Here is an 18,667-nt window from a genome sequence, read left to right on the forward strand (position 1 = left end):
GAACTTCACTGGACTGGAGTACATGCCATTGGATATTAAAAACGTGAGAGCTCCTGCAAGCCGGATGGGCGTGCCGTAGACGAAGACACAGGCTTTCGTTGGCTGCAACATGGGTTGCGGGATCCGAGTGTTGAACTGTGCCAGGCTGGTGACTTTAACCTACCTCCTGTGTCAGTCAGTGTTGTCACAGGGATGTGATCTATTCTGACTTGGCAGGTTGGGCGGGCATGTCGCGCAGGTCATTCTGGGTGCAGGCTGCATGAGATCAAGAAGATTTCATCCTCCTCTTCCTCGATCTTGGCGTACTTGGGGCTGGGCTGACAGCTGCGCCATTTGAGCCTGAAGCTTGGTCATGTGTAATCGCTTTCACTCCTTGGCATCTGGGTGTGCCACAGCCTCGGAACGCGTGTGTTCCACACCTACCACAAAAAAATTAAGCAAAGTGATTGGGCCGAAGACACACAGAGCAGGTCTTGCCTCTGGCTGGGTAGATAGAAGGCGGATGCGGGGAAAGCCCACAATATCGACAGCGGTTTGTGGGGTTGTTCCTGCAGGGTTCAGGTTGTTGCAGTGTTATGTTATGTTAGTGATATTTGTAAAGCGCACTGTTGCCCAAGGGCGTCCTGGCACTATGAGTGAAGATCCCCATGAGTCAATGGTAAAGATTGCCTAAAACTTTATGAATTGAACAACCAGGTTTTTAGAGCTTTTCTAAAAACGAGCAGCTCTGTTGTACCTCTAAGAAAGAGTGGGAGGGCATTCCATGCCTTGACCGCGCCAACAAAGAAACTCCTGCCGCCCCAATTGGCTTTTTTTGCCAGTGGAATGCAGATCAGTTTGGCTTCTGATCTAGACAGGGCATACCATTTGGTATTTTGGATCAGATGTTTTGGACCCGTAGAGTATAATGCTTTGTGAGTAGTACACAAGGCTTTAAACAGAACTCGTTTCTTAACAGGCAGCCAGTGTAGTTTTTTAATTTCTGCCGAGATGGATTTGTATTTTGGAATGCCTGACAGCAGTCTAGCTGCTGCATTTTGTAGGAGTTGCAGTTTCCTTAGGAGACCTTCCTGCGCATTGACATATAAGCCATTTCAATAGTCCAACCAGGACAAAACTAAGGCTGTGACGACCGGTTCGAGGCATGTGGGCTGCTGAATTCATATCTGTGCATAGTCCGCCACCTAGTGTTGGGTCCGGATGATTGCACATTGTTGTCCTGGAAGAGTCTTCGAAGTATCACGAGATAGGTGGCTCCTCCCCTGGACTACAGTGCGCATGGGCATCGCCTCCATCCCCAGATTGTTTTTTTCCGCCATAGGGTTCGGATGTGTTTTCGGTTCCCTCCTTCGGAACCGATAGTTGTTCGATTTTACTTGAGACCAAAAGGTCTTTAGGCTGGGCGTCGGTATAGTTGCGTTCGGGTTTTTCTTACTGACTCTCAGCTCCAATCTCCTACTGCCCTTCCACGTGCTTCGACGCGGACGGGCCTACACTAACTCATTTGCGATGGAGCGGACTCCATTCAAGAAGTGTCCGCTATGTCACTCGAAATACTCGCACCTCGACGTGCACCCTGTGTGCAACACATGCTTGTCGCCGGATCACCGTGAAGACACCTGCATGGCTTGTTCAAAGTTTAGGAGTAAAAAAACTTTGAAGATTCGCCGGGCTAATCGACTCCAGGCACAGTTGTCGGCTTCGGCACCCACACCTGATGACGTCTTTCAGGAGTCGATTGAGGAGGAAGCCGGCGTGCAAGAGTCGGACTCTGGCCCCGCGTCCGAAGAAGAGGCCTACGACGCGGACGAGGAGGCCGGCGACGAAGTCTCCGGTGAGGTAGGGGACGACGAACTGATTTGTGCCGCCATGGGAGATAGCTCAGAGGAAGAGCATCCCCAAACGGACTCCGGGGTTTCCCCCCGTCATACGGCCCAGGTCGAGGGATCGCCTTCGGGCCTTACCCGAGATCTTACTACAAGTCCTACGTCCCCGCCCCCGGGCCCGGTCACGGACATTTCTGGCAAGAAACCGAAAGTGAAGCCAACCGGTCACGCACCCTCGGATGCGAAACCGAAACCGAAACTGGCGTTGGTAAAGAAGGTTCTGGAGGCGTCAACTTCCACGAAACCCAAAATGGCCGACTCGAAGAGCCACGCCAAGATGGCCGACCACAAAAGCCGCGCCAAAATGGCCGACCCGAGGTCCTCGGGGTCGGCGCCGAAGGTGAAGACTTCCGACGCGGCTGTGTCGGCACCGAGAGGGGTCGCGGACCCGAAGACGGCTTCGAAGAAGCGTCACGCCGACGGTGCGACGGGCCAAGAGGCGTCGGCACCGAAGAAGAGGCCTGCCGACGACCGGGCTCTCGGAGACGAAGAGACGCTCGAGACAGTTCAGCCCTCGGCATCCCTTACTAAGAAGGTGGGAGAATCCTTAAAGCGGATCCAACAGTCCACTGTGGTTCCCAGCCAGGACGCTGGCGTGCCAAGGCCCACGCCGAAGCCTGCCAAGGGACAAACGCCCATCCGTTTTACCCTTCCTCCCAAGTCGGCGCCGAAGGCCTTCGCGCCTAAGCAGAGCGGACATTCTCAACAAGCATTGACGCCGAAAGCTGCCTTGGTGGTATCGAAGCTTCGGCTCCAACCGCTCGCGGTGGAGGAACGTCGAGAGGTGACAATCGACGCCAACACCGGAAAATTGTCGCTCCTCAAGAGAAAGATTACCTCGGAGCCGCCATTGGAACCCTTTCGGATTCCATTAAAGAACAAAAAGTACTCTGCGGACTCTTCGGCTCTGACGGAACCTCTGTCCCCACAAGCCATGGAACGCTCGCCGGCCCATTCCCCAGTGCCTGAGGTGGAGGAGGAATACGACGAGTACACATATCCTGTGTACTCGGATCAGGACGAGGAGCAAGTGCCCTGGACAGCAGGAGGCGACACGGACGACCTGCAGTCGGGTCAGGACACTCAACTTTTCGCCACTAAGACGTCCCCGACGGAGGACTCGGCGGCGTTTAATGCATTAATAGAAAGAGCTGCAGCGAACCATGACGTCGAACTGCACTCAGACCCGGTGGATGCGGACTTCTTGGTCGACACCTTCTCGGTAGCCGAAAAGCAAGTCAAGACGCTACCTATGCTCCAAGGGGTGCTGAAGCATGCACAGGAGGTATTTAAGGAGCCCACCCGGGCGCGGGTGGTCAATCCTCGCATCGACAGGAAGTATAAGGCGGCGCCCACGGATCCCACGTATATTAAGGGACATTTGCCATTGGACTCCCTGGTGGTGTCCAACGCTCGAAAGAGGGCGAATTCGCAGACTACTGGTGATGCTCCTCCCCCAGACAAAGAGTCAAAGATCTTTGAGGCATCGGGCAAACGCATTGCTGCACAGGCAGCAAACATTTGGAGGATCTCTAACACCCAAGCCCTGCTTGCACGTTATGATAGGGCCCATTACGACACATTAGAGGCCATCCTACAACACTTGCCTGACCAATACAAGGAGGCGGGGGAGATGCTCATTCAGGAGGGTAAACTCATTACTAATGCATCCATCAAATGTGCCCTAGATGTAGCAGACACTGCCTCCAGGGCTATCAATACAAGCGTGTTACTCAGACGCCATGCCTGGCTTCGAATTTCTGGGTTCAAGCCCGACATACAAACCACATTACTGGGTCAGACGGTGAATCCTGACCATCTGTTCGGCCCTGAAGTAGATGCCTCCCTAGAAAAAATGAAAAAAGATACCGAAACTGCCAAGTCTATGGGGGCTTTACAAAGTCAGCAGTTTCGGGGTGGTTCTTTTCGCCGCTCCAATTCAAGAGGCACCTCAAGAGGCCAGGCACCCCAAACCACGCAATACTACAAGGGTAACACCCAGTCCTCGTATAACAACAACAAGGGCAGGGGTGGCTACAGAGGCAATAATATCAAGGGCAGAGGACGTGGAAACAATGCCTCCAGGTCCACCGCCTCCAACAAGCAGTGACGTCTTGTCACTTCCCCCCGATCACACAACACCTGTCGGGGGGAGACTACAGCAGTTCCTGCCGGCGTGGAGGTCCATCACCACGGACAGGTGGGTGAGGTCTCTTATTCAGTACGGGTACTGTCTAGAACTTACGTCCATTCCACCGGACATACCGCCAAGAGGCCGTGCTATGTCCGACGAGCACTTGACCTTGTTGCGGCAAGAAGTACTAATCATGCTGCAAAAAGGGGCGATAGAGCTCGTTCCATTGCAAGAACAAGGAACAGGGGTTTACTCCCTGTATTTTCTCATTCCCAAAAAGGACGGCTCACTCAGGCCGATCCTGGACCTCAGGCCCCTGAACTGGTACATCAACTCAGAGCACTTCCATATGCTCACGTTGCAGCAGGTGCTTCCCCTACTTCAACAGGGGGACTTCCTAGCGACGCTGGATCTGAAGGATGCCTATTTTCACATTCCCCTGCATCCTTCACACAGGAAGTATCTCAGATTCAAGATCTTAGACCAGCATTACCAGTTCAGGGTCCTGCCGTTCGGGGTCGCCACGGCACCAAGAGTTTTCACCAAGTGCCTAGCGACTGTAGCAGCGCATCTCCGTCGCCAGCACGTCCATGTCTTTCCATACCTCGACGACTGGCTTATTCAGGCAAAGACGGAACAGCAGTGCGTAGACCACGTGTCACGCACCATTCACCTCCTGCACGATCTGGGATTCTCTCTGAACTACCCCAAGTCCCATCTCCAGCCCGCCCACGTGCGTCAGTATCTGGGCGCGACAATCAACACTCTGGCGGCCACTGCGCAGCCGAGTTCAGTGAGAATCGCCGGTATCCAGGCGCTGATCCAACGATTCAGACCCCAGACCTCGCTTCCAGCGAGGGTGTTCATGCAGTTGATAGGCATGATGGCCTCCTGCATCTCCATTGTCCCGCACGCGAGACTACATATGCGTCCGCTTCAGGAGTGCCTGGCACGTCAGTGGACTCAGGCTCATGGGCAACTGACAGACCTAGTGTTGGTGAGCGGTCGGGCGTACAACTCTCTGCATTGGTGGAAGCCACAAAACCTTTGCAAGGGCCGACCATTCCAAGAGCCTGTCCCACAGATCATCCTGACAACGGACGCCTCTCTCCAGGGATGGGGAGCTCATGTACTCCATTACACAGTGCAGGGACTATGGACACTTCAGCAAAGGAAGATGCACATCAATGTGTTGGAACTGATGGCAATCTTCATGGCCTTAAAGGCGTTCAAAGTACATCTGTGCAACAAGGTCGTGTTGATCCGGACGGACAACATGACGGCCATGTACTACATCCAGAAGCAGGGGGGAACACACTCTCCACAGCTGTCTCATCTGGCTCAGAGCATGTGGAAGTGGGCCATTCAGAGAAACATATTCCTCATGGCAGAACATCTCCCAGGCAAGGACAACCAGATGGCGGATCTGCTCAGCAGACACAGCCATCAGATGCACGAGTGGGAGTTACATCCATCAGTACTCCAACCGTACTTCCAAAGGTGGGGTCATCCAGAGATAGACCTGTTCGCCACAAAGGAGAACGCAAAATGCCAAAGCTTCGCCGCCAGGTTCCCACACCCCCAATCACAGGGCAATGCGATGTGGATGAACTGGTCAGGCAGATTTGCGTACGCTTTTCCCCCAGCACCTCTGATACCGCTGGTGGCACGCAAGCTCAGGCAGCACTCGATGACTCTCATCCTGGTTGCTCCTACGTGGGCTCGCCGCATCAAAGGCTTCATCTCACTCCCAGCCTTCTGACGCAGAGCCATGGCGACATTCAGCACCCAGATCCGCAACAGCTCAACCTGGCGATCTGGCTCCTGAGGTCCTAGAGTTTGGCTACCTTAATCTTCCTCCCGATTGCATGGACATCATTCGGGAAGCGAGAAAGCCCACTACTAGAGCTTGTTATGCGGCTAAATGGAAGAGGTTTGTCGTCTACTGCGTGGAGCACAGCATTGACCCGCTAGACGCTTCCATTCAAAACATCATATGTTACCTCTTTCACCTGTATCGGTGTAATCTAGCTTACTCTTCCATCCGCATTCACCTGTCGGCTATGGCAGCATACCTCCAAAATAGGCAACACCTGTCACTCTTTAAGGTCCCTGCTATCAAGGCTTTTCTGGAAGGACTCAAGAGAGTCATTCCACCAAGGACTCCACCAGCACCGGAATGGAACCTCAATGTGGTTCTTACAAGGCTGATGGGTCCCCCCTTTGAGCCACTACACTCTTGCGAACTGCAGTTTCTGACCTGGAAGGTGGCTTTCTTAGTAGCAATCACATCGCTACGGAGGGTTAGCGAACTGCAGGCGCTCACCATCCAAGAACCTTTCTTCCAGGTCCATGCCAACAGGGTGGTGCTCCGCACTAACCCTAAATTCTTGCCCAAAGTGGTCTCACAGTTCCACATGAACCAAACTATTGAATTGCCGGTGTTCTTTCAAAACCCAGAGACGCTGGCGGAGCGGATGCTCCACACTCTTGATGTAAAAAGGGCCTTGATGTATTATGTGGACAGGACAAAAGATTTCCGCAAAACCAAACAACTTTTTGTTGCTTTTGCCACTCAACACAAGGGAAACGCAATCTCCAAAGCAGGAATAGCTAGATGGATAGTAAAGTGCATTCAGATCTGCTACGCTAAAGCAAAGCGCACTCTCACTATACCACCGAGGGCCCACTCCACTAGAAAGTTGGGGGCCTCTATGGCGTTCTTAGGTAACATTCCCTTAGAAGACATCTGTAGAGCAGCCACATGGTCTACCACTCATACTTTCACCAAGCACTACTGTGTAGACGTGCATTCAAAACAACAGGCAGCTGTTGGTCAGGCTGTTCTAAAAACGCTTTTTCAGACTGCTGCAGCTGGCACGGGCGGCCGCCGCTAATGGAGGGACTGCTATGTATTCTATGCACAGATATGAATTCAGCAGCCCACATGCCTCGAACTGCAAATGCTACTTACCAGTATGCATCTGTTCTTGGCATGTAGGGCTGCTGACATTCATATCGCCCACCCTCCTCCCCGGCGCCTGTAGCAGCTGCAGTATGTATTCATATACAAACATATGCTCATAGCATGGTCATCACTCACTTCTGCACTCCATCTCTGCCTATGGCTAAAAACAATCTGGGGATGGAGGCGATGCCCATGCGCACTGTAGTCCAGGGGAGGAGCCACCTATCTCGTGATACTTCGAAGACTCTTCCAGGACAACAATGTGCAATCATCCGGACCCAACACTAGGTGGCGGACTATGCACAGATATGAATGTCAGCAGCCCTACATGCCAAGAACAGATGCATACTGGTAAGTAGCATTTGCATTTTCTGACTTTCTAAGGGGAGATAGGGGAAACATCCTTTACAACGTAACTGGTACAACGCGGTACCGTTACGACGCAGCTTTAACAACGAAAGTCGTTGCAACGACTTTCGCTGGAGGGCGCTCTAGGATAGGGAATAGTTTAATTTACTATCCAACACCTTCCCTACTATCCACGGGGACTGGTGTTGGAATAGTAAATTAAACTATTCACTATCAGCGCCCCCCCCCCCGCCTTCCCCCCAACGGAAGTCGTTGTAACGACTTGCGTTGTTAAAACTGCGTTGTAAAGGGACGCGTTGTAACGGTACGCGTTGTACCGTCATACATCCGGATATTTTTTTACATGATTTTAGGATGTAAGAGGATGTTGAAACAACTGAGTTTACTTGGTCCTAATGGGTCAGTTTGTTGTCAATAATGAAGCCTACATTTTTCACTTTCCTAACTGTTGTTGGAAGAGGGCCAAGGGAATCTGGCCACCAGGCTGGGGTCCAAAATTGAGGGTTATTTCCGAAAAGAATCACCTCCGTTTTAGCAGAGTTGAGCTTTAAACAATTCTGGGCCATCCAGTCACCTACAGCTGTCATGCAGTCATGAAAACGCCTTGCTGGCTCCTCAGTTTCCTTTGGAAGCATAGAGACAACTATCTGAGTATCGTCAGCGTATGAGGTCAGCTTGAGTCCAAAGGAGCCGTTAAGGGGAGCAAGCTGGGAAACATAAACATTGAAAAGAGTGGGGCTCATGGATGACCCCTGTGGGACTCCATAGGGGAGAGAGAAGAACTTAGCAGAGAAATTGCCGAGCGTATCTGTCTGCACTCTGTCTGTTAGGAATGATTTAATCAGTTTCCATGCCATGCCTGTAACACCAATCTCCTGAAGCCGGTCCATCAATAATTCATGATGGACCGTGCAGGTGCCCTTTTGAGACTGTCAGCACTTTTTCTGCTTTGATAGTTCTTGAGGTTGCTCAGAGCTTATGGAAACTAGTTCAATCTGATCCGCTTGATCATTGGATAGTTTGTGGGAGCGGGCAAGCACAAAGACCTCATCAAAGGGCATGTTGGGCCTGCAGAGTATGTAGCGTCAAAGTGCGGTGGATCAGCAACCCTGTATAATCTGAATGCGCACTTCTTTCTGTGGATTGTCTTCTGTGCTAGTACTGGTGAGTTGTTTTAGGCGGGCATAAAATACGTCAATGAACTCACCCTCGTGCTGGTGGCTTGTCGTAGTTTGATTCTTTCAAAATCGGGGTTCATCTGGAGGTAAATTCGTTGGGATGGCTCAGTTGTAATCATCGTCTGCACCCATCTCGGGAGGTTGCGGTAGAGATTAAATATTTCTTCTCCAGAATATTGGGTGAGTAGCAAGCTTTTTTTTTGCCGTTGTTCTCCCTGGTATCTTTCAAGTAGTTATTCATCTCTGCAAACGAGGTGTGCTAACAGGGGTGGCAATCACTTGATTGCTGAGCTCGCTAAAGGGAGGCAGAGGATTGGACGTGCCACCAATGTTGTGGGCAGATTTGTGGCGCTGTGGTGATGGAGCGGCCTGTGCATTCGCCTGCCTACTTGTGCTCTTGCCTAGAGGTAGTAAGCTGCCAATGTCAAGAAGCTAGAGTTGTATGTGCACCAAGCAGGAGAGCGTGATCTTTATGCAAACGGGTATGATCAGTACAAGGCGGCACTCGCTTGCAGCACTGGGTAGAGAAGCAGAGGGCTTGGTACACCTCTGACGCTTGCTACTGCTCTTCTGGTGCCATTGCGGAAGTGAGGGAGGGGCCAAACCTCGCTAGAATATAGATCCAGGGTCACTTAGGCCAGCGTGGATGTTCAGCTGGCGTGCTCTGGGCGACCTTGTGCTGAAGGACTCAAAGTAGCAGGGGCATGGACTTTGCCCCTGTGAACAGCACAGTAGCTGGCAGAGGCTGGGAATGGGGTTGGTGCGAAAGCGGCTGGAAAGAGATGCAAAGACAGCTCAGGGTCGGCTCCCCCTCGTCGCCACTGTAGCACATCAGGTATGCTGCCTCCCCTTCCCCACTCAAGTGTATAGCAGCATAAACGACACAGGAGGCAGAACGTGCCTATTGACATGTGCCGTACTAACTGTGCACCCCAGGGTCTCACCTCTTTTATTCCTCACCCTAAACCCCTAACATTGGGTTAGGGCATATGTGCATGTGTACGTCACAGCGCCAGGCGGCCTTCCACGCCGTACTGCTGGCAGCACATAGTCAGTCAGTCAGTCAAAGAAGCTTTATTTCGATATGAATATATCTTCAAAAGCATCACAATACAGTTTTAAAATACATAAAAAGCCTTATTTAAAATACATATGAAGCATTATTTCATAAGAAAAACAGTTATACAAAAATCGACATACGAAATACAAATGGCGACAATAAATTACATAAAATAGCCATAAAATCTCAATTAAACAATGCAAGAGAGCCTTTTGGACCTGATCAACCAAGCCCATTTTAAAAACTTCGCCAAGCCACAGACAAGTAGGGGCCATGTATCCGATTTCAGAATGCGTAGGGCCTCACCACAATGTCTTGTACCTAGTTCTTTGCAGAGGGGTTTCAACCACCTAATGCGAGGGGCATTGTATGTGGGGCATATAAAAAGAAGATGAGGTACTGTCTCGATCATGGTCTCGCAGAATGGAATGGTCTGTGCTGGGGGCTTCCATCTGGCAGTCAATTCGTGGACAGGCAGCACTCCGATTCTAAATTTAAAATATAGAGCCCTATCTCTAGGTTTAGTGATGATATCAAGATAGGGCTCTCGGAATGCCACCTCCTTATGCAATAGGAATTCGACAGTAGAACTACCTACATTAGGGTTTAAGTTCCTCGAATCCCTTACCCATTTCCAATAAGAGTTTTTCAGGACAGACTTAGGGAGTGCGAACCTAGACTGCCAAATATTTCCAAGACCCACTTCTCCAAGTAACCATTTCACATCCCTTAACCATCTTATTCTGTGCCAGCCAGGCGTTGATAAAACCTCTTTTAGCCCCTCCGCATAACTCGCAAGTTCCGGAACTCTCCATAGGCGCGCCCAAAGGAGAAGAGGGCGTAGCCTTGCCCGATCCTTGATAGAGCGACAGCCCATATCAAGAAGTAGGGGAACAGAGGGGTTACTATAAGGGAGACCCATCAAGTCCTTCAAAAATTTGTGTTCTGAACAGGTTAACTCATCCACATTCTGCGCCCCCCAAAGCTGCGCCCCGTACAACGCCGGACTCACACCTCTTGCCTTATAGATATCCAGTACCGGGGCAATTGGTTTAAAGATAGAGGAACGCTGTTCTTTGAGCAGGGCCCCCACCACCCTTTTGTGATTTAACAACATTTTTTGAAGATGACAGTTCCACCTCATGGTGTCGGTGAGGCGGATTCCTAAATAGTCAAACTCCTTGACCCTTTCAAGACATACTGAGTTTAACACGGGAGGCCTGCCTATCTTCTTTGGCGGATTCAGGATCAGATATTTGGTCTTCCCCGTATTGATTTCTAACCCCCTCGCGTCGCAAAAAGATTGGAACCTATCGAGGAGGCTCTGCAGCCCAACCGGGGTCTTCGAAATCAGTAGGGTGTCATCTGCAAATAAGAGCGTAGGTATTCTTTTGCCCGCCAGGGATGGAGCATCTGCAGGGTATTGTAAAAGATGCTCCACCTCACCGTTAACGTATAAGGAAAACAGTGTGGGGGCTAAAACACAACCCTGGCGGAATATAGATCCAGGGTCACTTAGGCCAGCGTGGATGTTCAGCTGGCGTGCTCTGGCTCTGGGCGACCTTGTGCTGAAGGACTCAAAGTAGCAGGGGCATGGACTTTGCCCCTGTGAACAGCACAGCAGCTGGCAGAGGCTGAGAATGGGGTTGGTGCGAAGTCGGCTGGAAGGAGATGCAAAGACAGCTCAGGGTCGGCTCCCCCTCGTCGCCACTGTAGCACATCAGGTATGCAGCCTCCCCTTCCCCACTCAGGTGTATAGCAGCATAAACGACACAGGAGGCAGAACGTGCTTATTGACATGTGACGTAGTAACTGTGCACCCCAGGGCTCTCACCTCTTTTATTCCTCACCCTAAACCCCTAACATTGGGTCAGGGCATATGTGCATGTGTACGTCAGAGCACCAGGCGGCCTTCCACACCGTACTGCTGGCAGCACATATACAACAGAGAGAGGAGATTACATCCAGTGTAAGGAAGCGACCACAAACATACGAGAGAGCCACCCCATAGCAGAGAGGACAGTATAAAGAGCAGAGGGATTGATAGCACAGACGGTACATGGGAGCAGGGTACTGGGGGAGTACAGAGTAGAGAGGACAGGGTACACAGGACAGAGAGGTCCACACATCCACAGTGAGAAGGGCAGCACACAGAGAGCAACCCTACTGGAACCACCAACCTGTCACACCTTCCACACCAATAGAAATTCGCTCATGCCCATCCTATTATATCCCTTCAAGACCTCTTCTAGACGCCACCAACAGATATGCCCAATCTACAACGGTGCCTGTCTCCACTCGTTCTCCAAAATGGCTCCTTTGTAAGATTCACATCGCCTGTCATCCACTCATCATCCGCCTCATAAATACCGTGGCCTAAAGGTAGCCGTGTTATACAATAATTATTGACATTCTTGATTCTAGGCACATATTTGATGACAAATGAGTATTCCTTTAGTCAATACTGGCTGTGAAAGGCATTGTCTTTCGTGCAGCTTTAGTCAAGGATACATTTATCAGTGGCTTGTTGTTGGTGTACAACTCAAAATGATGTTCCAAAGTGTTGCACACCCTGCCAGAAACATACACCTTCTTTTCAATGGCAAAATAAAAACGCCCGCACCTCTCAACATCCGTGGTACAAATGTTACCATCTTCTCATGTGAATTACACACTTGCATTAGCACTATCACAGACCATAACTACTAGCATCATCAGTTACTACAATGTTCTTATCACTGAGATCAAAGGGTTTTAGAACTACCGCTTTGACAATAGATGTTTTAATACCTTGAAATACTCATGACACACACTTGCTCACTGATACTTTGCACCCTTCTTCATCAAAGAGCGCAAGACATAAACTTTGTTTGAGAAGTTTCTCTACAAACCTAGAGTAATTTTCCGCTAAGCCCTGGAAAGAACTCTATTGCTGTTTATCCTTAGGAGAAGGAGCTTTCTCAATGGCTTCCTCCACCTTCATTTTGTCTCACACCTTCCCATTACAACGTGTGTCCAAAATACCCAGGTCATCAACACCAAACTTACATTTCTCTACTCCCACAATAAAACCAGCTTGTTCCAATCTACTTAGCACACTTTCTAATATAGTATCATGCTGCTTTCTGTCAGGATCCAGATCAGAATGTTGTTTTGAAAGAACAAAACATTGTCAAATTCTTCAACAACCTTTTCCTTAATCTCTGAAACATGGCTGACGCTGAGGCTACACCGAACAGCATACGCACACATTGAAAAGCTCCCTTAGGTGTCACAAATGATGTTGAATGCTTTGACACCAATGCAGCTGCATGGAATGTTAGGCGCTCAACAAATCTTGGGATGTGAAACTTTGACAGCTTCCCAAACACCACAAACAGGTCAGTGTACAGGACATTCACACATGACAGAACACATGGCTGAGGGATGACAGTCCACGTGTAAGATGGGGGGGGATTGGCCCAGACAAAGCAGAAAGGACAGTGCAGACACAAGGAAGGGCAGCAGAAGAACAACAGAGAGGAATTCCGGCACACAGGGCTAGCGGACAGCACATACAGCATTGAAGAGAGCATTTTCAGGTCGAAGAAGATGGCTCACACAGAGTTAATAAACCCTAAACAGACAACAGAGAGGACAGGGCATGCAGAACAGAAAAGGCAACACACCCAGAATAAAAGAATATCACACACTGGCTAGGGATGATAACACAGAGAGAGCAGTGAGTACACAACAGACTGTTTAGGGAGGCTAGCACACCCAGAGCAAAGGGGACATCACAAAAAGAGAACAGGAGTCAGTACTGACAGAGATAGGGTGGCAGAAGAGAGAGCGCACAGGGAACAACACATGCAGAAAACAGAGCTGCACACACAGAGCTAAGGAAACCGCCGAAAGCCAGACATCAAACTCAGAGCAAATGGTTTTTTTTTCTTGGCTTATACATAGAGTTTTTACATATGAGCAGGTCAGGGGATTCCCACCTTCATATATTTACATGCACCGAGAGGGCTAGAGAGGCTGGTTCAATAAGTGATTTCAGAAAAGGGGAGCACAGATGAAGAGATACAGATCCCCTATGTCAGGAGATACGAAAACTGCCTGATGATCTGGAAATGTGCAGATCTTTCACTCAGGTATTTTGTTTTTTAATGGTGGCAGGCTACCTTCAACTACATCATAATGGGTAATAGGGAAACAGAAGAAGCCTGAACATCGGGGCAGTTACAACGGAAAGTCCTATAGTGAGACTGTAAATTAACAGCCTATTTAATACATGAAAGATACTTATACTGGAGAGCCAATTTTAGCGGTAAGTAACCTTTTCTGGTGCGTGTCTTCCTTTTCCAGTATGCTGAGCATCTTCAGACTTCCAATAGAGTTAGGAGGAGCACGCCCTAAAGGGCCATACAGTGTCGGGAAAGGAAAACAGTTCTGAGACTTATTGTACCATTATTCAGATGATGGCCCCTTGAATCCGAGGAGAGGTCTACAAATTACTTGAGCCTGGAAGAGGCTAGAGGACTTGTGCTTACTATTAGCTTCCATCATCCAAGAGCAAAGGTGAAGCAAGGCTTCTGACCATTTTTGAGAGCCACTGCGTGTTGTTATGCGTTTGCACTTGTTATGTTATTTTATGTTATTATGAGCTTGTAGAGCGCGTTATCACCCAGGGGTATCTAAGCGCTATCAGCGGACACACAACACCAGTAAGGACACAGAACCACCCGATCAGAGGGGCCCCCATGCCTCTACAAACAAAACTTGTCATTTGATATTAGCTGTTATTGGCTTTGCTAACCCAACCATGATCTCTCTGTCTTTATAGGTCTGCAGGAAGGTGCCCATCAGTGGGCGGACGTCGTTGATGGCTTTGCTGGACATGTTGTTCTTGGGGATCCTTTCTTGCAGTCTAGCCTTTAGTGGAGAGCGCTTCTATCAATAACTTCCCAGACCATGATACACTTGTTTTTTTTATGACTTCTTACTTGGGCTTTGTCTTCAGAATTAATTTTTAAAGTAATCACTGACCTGTGAACTTGGATGAGGCAATGAGAGCGAATGACTTTTGCCAAAATGCACCTATCTCCAAAACTGTAAACAAAGGAGTTAGTGGTGCTTGGATTTCCAATTTTAGGCCAAACCTCAGTTATTGCTCAGAGGACGGACCTCTATCTTTATCAGCAAATGTCTAAAGCCTTTGTAAGTCCTGTTCGAGGTACTCCACGAGTGATGGTCTAAACTCACTTAAAACAAGAACATCATTGAGAACTGAAGACATCCAAAGACTCGGGGTTGCATTGTGGTACAGTGACAAGCTGGTCTTTTCCTGTGGGTGAGCCGAAGCTTTACAAAAAAAGAAACTAAAGCAGTCTTTTCTTCATTACGTTTTTATTTTTTCAAAATATGACTATTTTCTTTAGCTATGTCTTATGGAAAAGCATAATGTATGCAAAATATCACATTTAAAAAAAATTGCTTCTAATCACAATACAAAGTCTGCAGCTTTTGCGCTTATATTCTGAAACAGACATTGCTGTGAGCTAAAACTGGGAAAAGCTTGGACTCTTCTGAGAGTTCTTGGGAGTCTATGCGCCAGACAGAGAAACAAATGCTATAGTGACTGCCAAGGCAATCATACTGTAAGAGGAACACATGTTATAGGACCTGAGCCGAGGAACTCACAACCTGAGTAATGTGTGCTTTAGTGACTTCCCGCCTGGGTGCACCGCAGGAGGAGCACGTGCTGTGGTGGCTTCCCATAGTGTAACACCCCATGTGAGTCTCATGGGCTGTGTCAAGAACTCAGGCTGATCCACAGGAGTAGGAACATGTGCAATATTGACTGCCACAGTGAGCACACTTTATTTGTACATAAAGTGTGCTCACTGTGGGCCAGTGCTATGTTGAAAGAGACACTTACAAATACAGTAAAAACACCTACATACCCTAGGGTGCACTATGGGTAGGGTACCTCCATGATTGACATGACCTCTCCTATACGGCTCTAGTACATAATAGGGCACGGGAATTGAAACTACCTTTAAGTCCCTAGTATATATTAGGGCATAGTGGTTTAGAGGCCAGCATCCCTTCCTGCACTTGCATGTGTGCACTGCTATAGCCTGAAGTCAATTTAAAAGCAGGCCTGTGTTGGAGGACTGCTTTTAAAATGCAAATTGTGCCCAATCTTGACTTTTGGGTTTGGGGCACTTACAAATTGATAACGTACAATGTTGGGCCATATTAGGTATCCCCAGGAGTTCCCCTAGGTGTCTCAATGGTTAGAGGTCAGGTATCCACAAGGAGGACCCTTATAAAATGAGTGTTATATGCCCTGGGATCCTTATATAGTCAATGGTATTGGAAAAGTTGGACAGTTAATTTTTCCATTGCAGATCCCCAGCCCATAGGTTACCGAATCAGGGCTGGCTGAGAACTTCGACGGACCCCGTGAAGAAAAGCTCTACCTTCTGACTTAGAAAAGTTTCTAAGTCAGAAGGTAAAAACTTTGACCGAGACCTGCTGCAAGGAGTAGCCCCGCAGGGCTTCATCGTGGTCGGCCTGAAACTTTGACTTTGAGCAGGTCCAGCTTGACCAGAAGTGCCAAAAGGGGATATACATTTCTATGTGCTATATCGTGCGAAATTATTAAAAAGTCATATTCCCGGTTCCCTACATTGGATTATTTTCATTTTAAAGAGAAAAATATTTTGTATTTTTATAAATTGGTGTTGGATTTTTATTGTGTGTTGTGTCTTAATTATTTACTGAATGCTTTACATACCTACATACCTACTCACAGCCAAGCTACCAAGGGTTGAGCATAAGAATAATTTTCGAAGACCGATACAGAGCTATATATTGAGGTAGTGTCTTTATTGCCAGGGACAGATATACATTTGCCCCTACTATTAACCCACTTTCCAACATCCAGACCAAGCACTCTTAAACAATACTGTCTACAAGTATGGATGACATGTGACTCCTACACCCTGTAGTTTTATTTAACATTTCCTTTACACAGATTTACACACCTATGATTGACTGCCTCTGTGTAGTGTGAATTATGTAAAGTGCTGACACCCTGCACTGGTATGAGTGGTGCTATATAACTAATTAAATGCATCTGAGAGAGTGGTTATGGAGACTTGAGCAGCACTATTAAAGGGTGGTACTGAGGGAATCGGTGGCGGAGCTGGGTTGTTGAATACCAAGGCTGTCTATCTGATTTCATCTCCTGCCTCCTTTAACCACCAACATACTCTCCCTCCACATTATCTCACTCTTCCAGGTTCTTTCTCATCTTTGCTTTCTCCTGGCCCTGGGCCTGGTTAGTCAGAGGCCAGGGTCAGGCATTGTGAGGTACCACCAGTACAAGACAGCAAAAATTAGTGAGTGCCCAGGGCACAGATGGTTTTGCAACACTAGAGAAGCACAAGCCCAGCATTTAAAACATAACACCATGGTTGGGGGTTTTCTTTAATAATCAGAATTGATTTCCATCCTAATGAACCCATTTTCCAACCTTAGGATAATGAAAGACTGGGTAAAAATCATAACGTTCTAATCTATACTTTGCAGTTTTCAGGCAGCTCTTTGATGACGGTTAACATCTCACTGTTCAATGTTAGGATTTTAACTTATAAACTGCAAATAGCAAAAGAATCTCTCAGACAAAAGCAGTAACTCACTGACCTATTTACATTATATGCATTTTGTGATCTGCCTGGTACACGTTCTTTGCAGCAGGCATATTAATCGCTGCTAGTGATATTTTCCTCCTGTGCTGGAATTTTCAAAAGTCCATTGATCATGACGAGCTGGGCTCGTCATCAGCCTGGTAGGAGGCTACTTCATGACGAGCCCAGCTCGTCATGAGCCTGGAAGGGGTTAACACATTGTGGCTTCCTTACAATGAGTCAAAACTTCCAGTAGTCAGACCTCTGATCTCTCTCAATAAAGATCAATAATCACCGAAGTTATCTTCACATTTTTATTGTTGCCTGAAAATTGCTGGAGACCAGGAATGCAGCAGCAGGTACTTTTCAAACCACAATGCACTTACAAACATGACGCCCTCACCCGAAGTCAGTGACCTTTTTTGCTTGGTGCATAAAGATGCAAGATTCATATACATGTTTTTTTAACATTTGGTCTGATTACTATGTGAATGTAAATAACAATAAAGCATACATGCAAACTGTGACTACATGCCTGCTTATCTCAATATTTCACTTCAAAACTATGCGACTGTATTTGTTTAACGGGTGGGGATTTGTATAGCGTCAATGGAAAGTCCACAAGGTTGTCCCTGTCCCCCCCAGAATTTTAGTGTCTTCTACGCCCCTGCAACCTATGCTAAAGTGAGTACCCAGGTCAGCGGGCTAGGCGAAGAGTGTATCCAGCTGCACTACCCTGGTAGAACATGTGAGTAATAGAGCCGAAACCCAACCAATGATGGTTCCGTCTAAATCTGCAAACAAGGTTACCTTCTGAAGAGAACATTATTGATTTCTATCAGTGATGCCAAAATTACAGTGCCTTAAAATGATTAAAATGCACCATATGATCATGAAGCCCGGCTACTTTTTTGTTGTTGTTGCGACAGCAACTACGGTGTCAGATTAGAACAAACTCCTTACTAGGTTTTATGTTCCACATGTCTCCGCTTTATATTCACGCATTTGCAATTCAGTCAGTCTCGCATTTGTGAAAGTTAGAGCTATTGGCGTTGTAAATAATGTTTCTTACTTTTGTTATCCAATATTACCTTTCTTTCTGAAATTAACACGTTTAATATTTCAAACAGTGCAACAATGGACAACTTTTCCTTTACAGTTGAGATTTGGTTAAGTGAATTGGGCAAAGTATCATTGGTTTTAGGCGCATGTGAAACGACTGGTAAAGCTTCAATGTTAACGTGATATCCTATACCTCTGTGAGCATCCGTTGAAGCCACGCAGTGACCCACCAGATTAGGCAGTTTTAACATTTCTACAGAGCGAAGCCTGGAGGAGTTGTACAAGCTCGATATTTCGTCTATTAGAGTAAGTGTGAGGGGAAAGGAGG

General features: G+C 48.0%; 1 protein-coding gene across 2 annotated transcripts in view; it reads left to right on the plus strand.

Moving 5' to 3' along the window:
- The window catches only part of PAFAH2 (platelet activating factor acetylhydrolase 2), a 176,415-nt gene extending 160,075 nt beyond the window's left edge, over positions 1-16,340 (plus strand). For both annotated transcript variants that reach the window (XM_086957665.1, XM_086957666.1), the window contains one exon: positions 14,424-16,340. In XM_086957665.1, the coding sequence (XP_086813791.1) occupies positions 14,424-14,518 (95 nt within the window). In that variant the 3' untranslated portion in view covers positions 14,519-16,340. The remainder of the gene's footprint in view (positions 1-14,423) is intronic.
- Positions 16,341-18,667: the final 2,327 nt, after the last annotated feature.

This window comes from Lissotriton vulgaris, chromosome 2_1 (genome assembly GCF_964263255.1).
Source record: "Lissotriton vulgaris chromosome 2_1, aLisVul1.2, whole genome shotgun sequence".
Lineage (NCBI taxonomy): Eukaryota > Metazoa > Chordata > Amphibia > Caudata > Salamandridae > Lissotriton > Lissotriton vulgaris.